General features: G+C 41.7%; 1 protein-coding gene across 1 annotated transcript; it reads left to right on the forward strand.

Moving 5' to 3' along the window:
* The first annotated feature begins 11,215 nt into the window (after window positions 1–11,215).
* LOC149169574 (uncharacterized) lies at window positions 11,216–11,701 on the forward strand. The gene has a single exon (XM_089425262.1). It carries the CDS (start codon window positions 11,216–11,218, stop codon window positions 11,699–11,701), a length of 486 nt encoding a protein of 161 aa, XP_089281388.1.
* Window positions 11,702–12,379: the final 678 nt, after the last annotated feature.

Genomic DNA, 12,379 nt, shown 5'->3' on the forward strand with positions numbered 1-12,379 from the left:
GTGCCTCATTACCACCACGCCCCTATAAATTTGACAGTCATTAAGCAGTTGTTTTGCCTTGTGCATGATAGGTGCTTATGGTTGAGTGAGATGATACTAATCACTAATATGTTGATCCATCGGATCACATTGTTACCTCATTCTGGACTAAATCTGGCAAAGGCATTTGGTGGAAAGACGGGCGAGCGCGACCTTGCCGAGAAGATGAAGGACAAGTTCAAACTTGTCAAGAAAGCGCGCGGGTATTCCATTTCTAGTATTACTGACCCTGCGGTGAAGGTGGCCACCCAAATTTTGGCTGGAAAAGTGATGAGGAAGTGTCGTGCAGACGAGGTGCTAGCACCAGTGGTTTCATTAGTGGCTCAGTGCACAGAGGGTGTATAGTTAAACTAGGTGCACTACCTGTGCAGCGAGTTCCTCGTGAACTATAGGGAGGCACAAGACCAAGGCAAGACATTTCATTATTCATGGCTACTATTATCAATTTTTCTGGTGGCATGGGAGTTACTGGAGGATAACCAATTTCCTCTGATCAAGACCGATTTGCCATAAGCAGCAAAATTTGCGTCTTTATGGGCCACCGAGGATGCCAACCAGGTTAGGGAAAGCAAAGTGTTTTGGGTGTTAATGGAGCAAGAATCCACGCAACCATCAACCGAAAGCCACAGTTGTCACCAACTATCTTTGAGAAGTTATCTGGGCACACGGAGTTCAAAGCGGACTTCCACTGTGTTTACATCCGGGCGCTGAAGGATCCAGATCAGAAGTGGTATGATCTCCCCTACTTGGCTACAGATGATGCCATTGTAGAAGTCCTCAAGCGCTGGCCAATAGATTGGCACACACCATCAAATTTGGTCACTGGGACTAGTAAGTCTGCAGAGAAGCAGAAAAAGGAAGTGACCCGACTAAAGGTTCAGCAGTTGGCAAAAAAGAGGAAGAAGGAGACTGAGGAGAAGGCTCGCGCAGAAGCGGAGCATGCCGCAAAGGAACACGAAGAGCAGGAAGAGCATGGCTCTAATAGAAGTCAGAAATATCCTTTGCACCAAACGGAGGACGAAGAACAGTCAAAACATAGCAGCGAAGATCCGGAGAGCACTCCTTTCCGCATAAAGTGACATAGGGAACAGGAAAAGGAGGGCAATGAAAAAAGACTAGACCAAAGCCTCCAAGTTATCACTAGATCCAATCACCTTGATGGAGGGTGACTTGGACGATATTGGAGATAAGGTAAGGGATACGATAGCAGAATTGCTGCAGTAGTTTGAGCAGCAATAGAAGCAAGCATTGGTCGCTATATAGATGGGTCTACGTGAGCTGTAGATCCAAACAACGTGACTTCAGGCAGGTGCAGGGTAGAGTAGTGCGACGTCAACCAGTTTGGCACTGGGGATCACTCAAGCAACAAAGTTGGTTCGATCCTTGGATCTCCAGGCAGTCGTGGTGCTCGATGGATCTCTAATCGTGGAGGCAGATGCTGACAAGGATATTGTCATCCCTTTGAGGAATGTTGGTTTGAACTTGGATGCGCTCCCTAGTGAATTCCTTCACACACTACAAGCAGGTGTGATTGCAGAAATTAGGGCCCGGGAGCAGTGCGCGCTGAGCTTGATCAGCGAGCAGAAAGTCAACAATGAACAAATGTTCGTTGAGAAGACGGCCACGCTAGATGCATGGAAGAAGGTTCAGGAGCAGAACGAGCGTACCGTAGTCATGGTAGCCGAAGCATGCAGAGCCGTTCCAAAGCTGCATATACCATAAGAGGCACTATTGGAGGCCAAGATTAGGAAGTTGGTTGTAGGAGTGCGTGATGCAAAAATTGAAGTGGCCAAGGTTCAGTTTGAACTGAACCTGAGGATAACAGAGCTTGAGTTGAAGTCACAACCTTCAACTCCACCACAGGTCAGAGCATAGCATGAAGCCGTTGTGAAGAATGTAGTTGCAGCAGTAAATGTCGTGGTGGCAGATTGCACCGCGCTCTTTGCATAGTCTATGGAGGTCGTTACAACTCTGCAGGAAGATCCTAACCTGCAGAGGTTGAACACAGAAGCCCGCAAATTTCAGTAGCAGTATGATGAAGCGAGAGTGATGACATGAACCATCGCTATATCACAACGATTAGCTAAGCTGCATGAGGCAAAGGAGTTTCTCAAACAGGTGGAGGCAGCGTAATGGAAAAAGGCAGTCCTTAAGGCCAGATTAGGGCCTTGGCTGGATGAGGCCTATGTTATCTCTGCCGCCATTGAAGAGAAGCTGGTGGGCCTACAAAGGAAACAATAGAAGATAAAGGAAGACAGTGTAGGACCAACAACAGAGCAGCTGGTGGAGCAGATCAAGCAGGCAGCCACGCAGAGCATGCTGAGCTAGCAGTGGCACAGGTCGAGCTGGGAGGTCTCTACAGTAATATCTTTGTGCCAATAGAGTGACTCAAGGGTGAGTCACGATATTTGTGTTGGGGGCCTGTTGGTACGGGATCACCTGTGGTCAATTTTGGGGAAAAAGCCCAAGTTTTGGGACATAAAGCCCAAGTTTTTGTTATGTAAAGTGTAATGGGTAAGTTCATAGTTTATGAAGACAAATGTAATGGGTCAGTAGAAGTGAAGAGAAAAGAGTCTTAGAGTAGAAGAGAGGCTCTGTAGCTGTGTGTGCAGAGGCCTAGAGTAGAGTCCGTAAAAGAGAGGCTTTGCAGCTGTGTGCGCAGAGGCCTAGAGTAGAGTCCGCAGTTGAGTGCGCAGATCCCTCAAGAGCTTATTCCAGAAATATCTGTGTTTTGTCCATTTACTTCTGTTATGAATGAATGCGTTTATGTTATGATGAATAATGGGGTTATGATTTAATTCTATATTGATGTGTTATTCTGCATGTTTTACATTGTTATAAGAACGCGAGTACTAATATCTGTTTACGCGAAGAATATCTTAATGCTTGTTAAATATATCAGACACTTAAGCCGATCAAGGTAAATACAGAACTAAGGGTAATTACAAAGGTCCGTAAGTAGTTGATTCACCTGTTTAGGGTCCGCGGAGGATAGTAGTAGACCTTCGTGAAGGTATAGAGGCTGGTAAGAAGAAGTTATACCGATAAGCCTTAAGGGCTTATGGATTTGCGCGAAGGTAGGTTTAGGGCATAAAATGACATTACACTCATCTCTGGGTGTGGAAACTTGGTTCCAGCATCCCCCCATATTGCTTCGGGTGAGACTTCAGTCCACGCTTCACAAGTTGATGCCGAAAGGGCCAGTAGTGTAGGGATTTGTTTGGCAAACTTAACTCTGAACCTAGGTCAGGACCCACTAAGCCAACACTAAGTTAAGTCACCCATGCAACATGGAAATGTCAACTCAAAAGAAAGTGGTGTCCTCTAAGAGTTGGGTGACAATCACGAGGAGAGAGAAATGATTACAATTACTGGGGTCAATGGTCAAAAAGAGGAAACTCGTTTTAATTCCAAGTCACTAAATCACTCCAAGATTTTAATCAAAAGAGGATATTATGTGTTGATTCGACTTCATTTGCACCATCACTCATTCCAAAAATAGGTAGAGGAAGGAAAAGCTAGTGCATCAAACAATCTAGGGTGCCATCGAGGAGTTTCGAACCCTGTCTGCAAGTGCTACAAAAGAAAGTTTCAAGCAAGCCTGCAATTGCTACAAGAGGTCCAAGAGGAGCTACAGGAGGAGTTGGGAGGAGAAAAAGGAGTCACAGTGGCTCGATATTGTCTCAAAATGTTCATGAACACCTATAATTTCTCTGACAAGAACTAAGTGATACCCTCCTTCCTTGTTTCTACATCGAATTGTATGAGAAATTTTCTTGAAACTAAAATCCCATAACAATCAATTGATCAGTAGGAGGTCATTTTAAAGTTTGTTTTGGTTAAGTGAAGAGAAAATATTTTAGTTGATATCAATTCAGGCACCCTTCTTCCCCACGAATACCAAGAACTTTACCATTGTCTCACCACTAAGAATGTTTGATTTTTTTTTGAATTCCATGCCTGCATAGAATCACAGAGTAATATAGAAGAAATGGGGGGAGGATATAACAGAAGGGAACCCTCAGAAAACAAGATAATTCACCAACACCCTCCTGTAGTTGACATCTTCAGAAGATACTAGTGGTTGGGTTTCTTTGAGTTGCTAAAGGGCTATGATGATGATTTTACCCATGAATTTGTCATGGCATTACACTCTCAAGAGGAAGACAGTGTTACAACTATTATAACAGGGTTGGTTATCTCTCTCAGTCCTAAAACCATAATTAGAGTGACCACCTTTCCTCTAGGAATTACGTTGATCAAAGAAGACAAACAAGTAAGTGTCATAGCTAAGAAAACTTCTTCATTTCAAAAGAGAATGTTGTATAAGAAAAGAATGGAGTGAGAAGAGAAAAGTTACCTTACCCTTGGGATGAAGTAGCCTACCATATCCTCAGGTACATATATTTCGAAGGAATATTGATTGTGGTTTATGCCTACCACTTCAAGTTACTACAGGAGCTAAGATTCAAGGCATAATTCCTCTTCCTCAAAGACTTAGTGTCCCCCATTTCCTCCTACAGTCAATCATGAATATGAGTCAGAAGGTGAGAGAAGGAAAACACCAAAATTTAGTTCACCATGGCCTCATCAAGTTAATAATGGTGGAAACTCTAAACCATTGGAGTATCCCTGTCATATGGAACAAATTTTTAGACATGGATAGGGAGACTTTCATAGAAACCTAAGCCATCACACTAGGAGAGACTCCAACCTCTAGTATTGGAGGTAGAGAAGGGAAAACATATGAGGAGGAAGGAGCAAAGACAAAGGAGGAAGAGGAAGAAACAAAAACAAAGGAAAAAGAGGCAGTAGAGATAGAGGAAGGAGAAGTAGATATCAAAGGAGAATAGGGGGAGAATAAAGGAGAGGAAAGAGTAAACCCTGAGGAGACTTCTCAACCCCAAGGAGTAGAAGATACTAAACATGAAGTAGCTGCAACATTAGCTACACTATGAACTACTATCAAGCCCAAGAGGAAGAAATCAATACCAAATCAAATGTATTTCAGAACTAGGAAGAGCACTATAATTAGACAAGGGAAACCACAAACTCCTACAAAGGTCCTATAATTATTGATGAGTCACCAAGCAAAAAGGAAGAAATAAGACCTAGTGAAGGAAAGATTGAGGAGGTCACTCCTCTTAAAACCAAAACCAAGTCACCTATAACACCTATGAGTAGACTTAGCACTAGGTCAGTCACCTTCAAGAAGCTAAGGACACAATATGCATTTGAGAAAGAAGAAAAAGCGAAGTTACATGAGAATTAGGGTTTGCTACAGGAGAGACAAACTTTGCTATAGGAGGGGGAAAATCTACTACAAGAAGGATAGGGGAAGCTACAGAAGCACAAGAAAGAGTTACGAAAGGAAGCCACCACCTCAAAGATAGTTGGAAAAGACCTACAAGAGCTCCAAGAACCTAGCCCACAACCTAGATTAGGGTCCTACTACAAATTTATTGAAGGAGGAAGGATTATCCTTGAAACATTTGCAATCACACTCCTTTATGAGCCAGAGATAGAGAGAGGCAGAACCCGCATGTGGATGCAAATTTCTAGTCTAAGAATGTGGAGAATGTAGGCCTCATGGAAGATAAGTTCATTGAAATGGGCAAAGAGTTAAGTGATTTGAGAATGAGGGAGTCTATGATGAAGGAGCAACTATAGGTAGAAAACACTAGGTTGAGAGAGAGGTTGCAGGAGAAAGAAACACAAATTGCCACCATGGAAAGTCTCTCTATGGAAGCCCTGCAATGTAGGAAGCCATCAAATTATTATGCTCTCTTTCTCAAAGAAAATTGGCTGCAATTCCAAATCAAAACTCAAGCACAATATGGATCTCTTCCTTTTTAGGACTATGGGCATTTTATTGAGTTTTGCAACCAAACTAACATGGAAGACATGGAAAAATTGGCTGAATTTTATATGCACAACCTCACTTTGAAAAATATGAATCTTTTGGATACCAATTCAAGATTTGGAGACATGCAACTAATGACTTTATCATCCTAGATGACTCATGAGGAGACAGGATTTGAGGAGGTGAAAAAGGTAATGGAAAAAGAGGAGAAGTAACCATTATATATTATAGCAAAGCTAGTGATCCCTAAGGCTATCATTAGCAATCATAGCCTCATAGCCAATGATGTTACTTTAGAACCCAAGTACATTTCTACCCAAGAGGAAGGAATTCTCACACCATTCTACACTTTGAAGACACATTTAGAATGTTGGGAACATAATGTTTGCAATCTTTCCATAGGAGATGAGATGCCTTACCCAACAACCTACAGATAAGATAATATCACTCTCCTGAAAGGCTAAGGAATGCCTTGGAGAGAACACCATTGTACAAAGGGATCATGCAGAGGATGAAAATCAAGTGGATAGGACTCAAACTCAGTCCACCCTTGGTGATAGGATTACAATAAGGAAGAGATGAAGCAGAAGAGCAGAAGGAGTAGATAGAGGTAGAGAGGAATGTAGGTTTTCACCCACAAGAAGGAACACCATCTGAGGAGCCTTGGGATGTTAGGGAGGCCACCAAGGCCATGAAATAGCTTCACATGGATGACTAAGTTTCGCAGAGGATGAGAAACACCTTCAACAGGGAGGTGACGATGAGTCCCATCAATAGGCCCTTCTGTAGCATTATAGGCCTCTTGTAGCAATCATTTATAGAAAACATGTAGCACAACTTTACTCCATCAGTTTTGATCTCCACTACAAATTTGACTCAGTCTAGATGAATAATGACCCCCACTTGTGATTTTATGTTCAGGGGAAGCTCCTAGGCCACTCCAACCCTTCCTTTTGTTCACTGCAAAAACATAGTAGAGTTAGGTTCTTTATCACAAGTATGATGCAAGTAGGTTACTGATTTATAAGCAAGTGTGAAATAGGTAGATAGTACATGAAATTCTGATTGGTAGTTTGATGAATTATGCAAGGAAAAATAATTTCCTTTCTACAAGTAGATTTGGTAGTTTGATCGATTTTGCAAAGATAAAATAGATTTATTTCTACACATAGATTAGCCTTTGTCCTTTCATGAATTGATTAGTTAGCATTTACAATTTGAGTCAATGGAATTTCCACTTTCATAGCTATAAGTAATTTCCAAGTGTACCTTTATTAGCAAGCTTTCATTCTGATTCAGTAGGAGGAATGATCTATAAGAACTTTTGATCTAATGTCACAACTCAAGGTGGCATGAGTGGAATCCTATTTGTTGTGCTATTGTAGCGGCTACAACCACCCTCCAAAATTTTTCCTTAGCCTGTTTTGGAGCCTCCCTACCAACCTTCACAACAGCTTGCCTTGCTTCATCAAGTCCTCAATATTCAGTGTCTTTCTTGCTCAAAGGCAGCCTATCGATCACAGTTTGATCTTTTCCCTTCATAGGCTGCTCACTCAGACTTGGTCTAGTTGCAGGCTGAGCAACTTCCCCTTGAAAATTGTGCATTTCTAGAGGGAAACCAACCTTCCCTCCAAAAATTGTGCAATCCTCTATGAAAACCTGCTGGGCTCCAGGATTACGCAATCCTGCCAGCCAACCCTCCTAGAAGGATTTGCACAAATTTTCCCAGCAGCAGATTATTCAGCCCAGGATTTTTGCAAGTCTGGGTAGTAGTCAGCTGCTCAGCCCAGAAATTGTGTAAATCCCCTAGGCAGCCAGCCCAAATCCTAGCCAGAAATTCACATTTTTCTCCAGCAGTCAAGCAGTCTCTTGCATGTGTAGCTGAGTTGATCGGTTCCCTCTGAGACTGAGCAAAATAGACTTGCATGCATGGGTTGTTTCTTCCAAGGTAGCATGCAAAGGCATCCCTTGTTTCAGGGATCTATGTTTAGCAATTGGAGGTTACATGCAAGGAACAATTTAGAAACCTCCTTGCAAGTGTTGCTTCCCCTAGATTTGTGGCATGCGCGTCATAACCTTGATGTTATAAAAAATCATCAACTAGACACTGCAAATCTCATTCCTCACATCACATCAAGGAGCAGAAGACACATTCGGCTCAATTGTTTTGGGGTAAGCTCACTTCCCATGCCTTGTGCTGCATTTCTGTCGCTTCTTGTGTATTCGGTTGTGTGAGTGTTGTTTGCTTGATTTATTTGAACGCTTGCTATCGTTTACATGTATTATAGCTTGTCCTAGATCTGTTTCATTTTCCGTTTCTATCTCACTACTGTTGCATGCATGAAACTGTTTTGCACAGACGTTCGCCCAATCGGTGAATTGCCTCACCCACATGCATGTTGATCTTTTTGCTGAATATTTCGTTCATGTTTCTTTGCATGCACTGTCAATCACTTCTACTATCAATTAATGTCTCCATGCATTTACTGTCTTAGTCGTTTTTAGTTGCCCGTCGGCGAGTCGAGCCAACCTTGGCCCAGAATCTGCCTTCACCAAGGCTGCATTGCGTAATCTGGGGAAGGAAGGCTCACCTTCCTCTCCAGATTTGTGCATTATTGCCCAACACTAGCCTCCAAAACTGTTTTGTGCATTTCTCGAGGACAATGGCTGGTTGGCTCAAGAAATTTCACAAATTTGTCCCTGGGCCAACAATCCTTCCCAGCTGGAATTGTGCAATGCACAATCCCAACAGTCAGCAGCCAAACTGGACTATGCAATTCATAGTTCGAGTAGTCAGTCAGTATCTCAGTAGCCCGCACTGTGCCTTGTGTAGTCTTGGTAGTTGGTCTCCCGACCTCCTGGCCGAAATTGCACAACCTTCATGATCATTCATCTAGGTATGTTGCAAGTCAGTTCTCATGTTCATTCTAGTTTTTTACTAATAGATTACTTGCTATGAGTGTTTCCATGTCTCTAGGTATCATAGGTGTTCATCTACCTCTCAGCAGTACAGGTACAATGGCTTTCAGGAGAGTAGAGACGAAGACACCGTTTAGAGCACGCTTTGGGATGCAGTCGATCAAGTGTCTATGATCTTGCCTACTCATGAAGACATCAAGTTTTTTGTGGACAAGGACATCGAGCAGAAACATAACAACGAGCAACATCATGAACAACAGCTGAAGGAAGAAGCGAAATCAATGAATGCAAGAGGAAGGTTGTTGACAACATAGAGGCGAAGCAAAGTTGCAAGATCAAGAAGATCCACTGATAATGAAAGCAACTTTGGAGACTTGGGCTATGAAGTGATGACGTGACATGAAGTTCACGTGAAGGTAGAAGATGGAACAAAGAAGAAGTTTCATGTGCTGAAGCAACAACTCAAGAAGAACATGAAGCTACAGAGATAGTCCAATGAGTTGCAACAAGAACATGAACAATAGTCGGTGCAACATGCACTCGCGGATGAAATTGCACCAGTACAAGTTAAGGATCCATCCCAGCAGCTAACATAGAGCAAACATGGTGAGAAGTGTTGTTGATCACATGCAAAGGATCCAACAACATGCATGTCATTGAGTGCACACATGCAATCCAACCCATTCAACACACTCACCAAGGCGAAGACAAGAAGCAAGTCCAATTGGAGTTGAACATGTACTTTGACAAGTTGATGTGCATGACCACCAACACACACTTGAAGATCAACATGGACACTATGCATTAGTGTGTTTCCGGTTCAACCATACCCAAGAAGACCATGCACATGTTAGTAGACAAGTTGGATGAAGGGGCCGAACCAGTGCACCGATTGTAACAAAGGCAAGAGTTCGCTTTAGCAATATGTCACCACAAGGTCCATGCACACCATCACGAACGATCAAGCTTGGCATCAGCTCACCAGCTTCACCATCACAAGCATGTCAAAGAATTGGTCTCATCATAACAGACCGAGTGTCAATGATGTCTTGCGAGGCTTTCTCAAGCCATGTTGTCCCACATGCGTACATGTGCATTGTAATGTTGAGTCATGTCAAGTGTAAGTCAAGTGTCAATAGTTGGATGTAATAGTCATAGAGTACGTGAAGAGTCATTAGGGTAGTTGAACTGTCACAAAGGGGAATGTCAAAGCTCACCCCACCCTTTGCTATAAATAGTTCCTCATAACTCATTGTAAGGGCTTTTTGGTCAGCTAAGCTTCTACTAAGACTATCTTGAAGAAGGCTTGGACAGTATTGTAATGCGCCTTGGCTTCTCCACTGCATGGAGCTCATACACCTCTTTGGAGGAGCAGGCGGATGTGGCTGTAACATTCCACTAATGGGGCTAGCAGGTTTACATGGTGTACTGTATGATTGTGACTTACACTTCTTAATAATAAGAGCCAACACATTTTCATGCATATGTTGTTATTGTAGTTGGACAGTTCCAGTTGCCTTAATGATATATGTTGTTTAACTTATGTACCTGTGTATGAACTGATTTGTATGAAATTATATGAATCTTGTTGTTAATGTGTTGCATATTTTATTAATGATGTCACCGTCCGTGTCGACTGCTCTACCAAACATCAGACAAACCTTTCTCATGAACCTTGCTATATCAACAGTCACACTAGTCTCGGACTGATCTGTGAGCGTTGTTCATGTTATCCTACCTTGTATGTTGTGACTGTCGCATCCAAGTGGACTACTCCACCGGAAGCTGTGCATGTCCTTTTTGTGGTGTGTTCCTAGCCGAGTTGGGACTGATCCCTTTCAACTTGGAACTCACCTTCACCTTCCTCTCCCTTCGAAGTTTTGGAACCTCTGATACACATTCCTTGAATCTCTGCATAAGTCACACCCTTGCTACTAACAAAGTTATCTTACTTTCCTTTGTGTGACATCGTGGTCAAGGAATTACCTTACGACTCACTGCTGGGACTCCTACAACAAATGGTTTGAGGTCTAATTGGGACTTCTTACCGGGGAGATCCCCTACCATGTTGGCGAGTCCAGCACCATCAACATGTGTATATAGCATTGTTACCTCTAAGTTTGTGCAAACCCCGAGTTGATAATTTGAGTTGACGAGCCCTTGGGATTTGCAACATTCTTGGTGCAATATCAGGGCTCACCACCTCCTGTTATGGATAGACCTGCATATGCATCTGAAGGTCATGCAAAAGAATTATGGAATTCATTCACAACTATTGTGACACTTGATACAATATTTAGGAAAGATGGACAAAGCAATGATCAAAGATGTTTTCGTCATCTATTAATGAATATTAGATATGTGATTCCAAAAATAGAAGACTAGAAATTAATAATGACACATACATATTCCAATTTGGATGCTTCAACAGAAGAGTCATTTAATAAGGCTATACATTTGTTTGCAACAAATGGTGATGTGCACAATTACAATAAGCGTTGCTTGATATCCCTAAATCACCCTGTTGCACATAATGTTGCTACAAGATTAGATAGTAACCACACCATTGAAGCAGATGAGGAAAATTTGGATAATGAGCTCCTTCTTGTTGTTGGAGCTAGGGTTATGCTTACTTCAAATTTATGGAATAATGTACGACTTTTCAATGGCGCCCTTCGATTAGTTCAAGATATTGTGTATAATCTTGGAACATCACCTCTTGATCCTCCGACATATGTTTTAGTAAAATTTGATAATTATGTTGGAGTTTCATGGGATGAACTATCCCCTCATACTATTCCTATTATACCTATTGAAAGAGGTCATAATAGACAAATTCCATTGAGGCTTGCTTGGGGATTAATAATTCATAAGTCCTAGGGATTGACACTAGAGAAGGAAATTGTTAATATTGGAAGGATAGAGCGATAAGGTCTTACTTTTACAACGATATCTTGAGTTAGATATTTGGATGGCCTTCGATTTCGACCTCCTTTTCCATAGAATTGATATGAAAAGATGGTAAAGTGTGTCAGTGTGTCTAAGAGAAAAGCAGAAGAAGAGAGATTAAGATTAAATACTAAGTGATTTATGTGTTTTTCATATTTTATTCATATCGCATCTGAATGGAATGATCAATGTTTTTGTTTTTCAATATAGGTATAAATATTTCATTTTTTTTATCGTTAAACATTGATATTATTTGTTACTATTTTATTTCTATTCATCTAAATTTAAGAGTTCAACGTACAAGTCAAAAATATACATAATTATGATAATCTAAAAATGTGACATTGTTGCCCCCAAATGGAAACAACTAGATTGATCTAACTTCAGATCTATCATGCGTCGAGAGGGATCAAATCCCTCGAGGTGCAAACCTTTCGTCAAATTCTACAATCAAGAAAGAAGGTTTGCACTTTGAGGGATTTGATCCCTCTCGACGCATGATAGGTCCAGAGTTAGAGGGATCTAGGTTGGTTCTACAACCCAATATGAGGTGATGTGTAAGTTGTTTGTTCGTCCGTTCCCGTTTAAAATAAAAATAAAAATAAAAAA

This window comes from Pinus tabuliformis, chromosome 4_2, assembly GCF_031772625.1.
Source record: "Pinus tabuliformis cultivar Carrire ecotype Pingquan chromosome 4_2, CPIR1, whole genome shotgun sequence".
NCBI classification, from domain to species: domain Eukaryota; kingdom Viridiplantae; phylum Streptophyta; class Pinopsida; order Pinales; family Pinaceae; genus Pinus; species Pinus tabuliformis.

Excerpts from the sequence above, each read along its gene's own strand:
- LOC149169574 (XM_089425262.1), top strand. The coding sequence starts at position 11,216 with ATGACACATACATATTCCAATTTGGATGCTTCAACAGAAGAGTCATTT.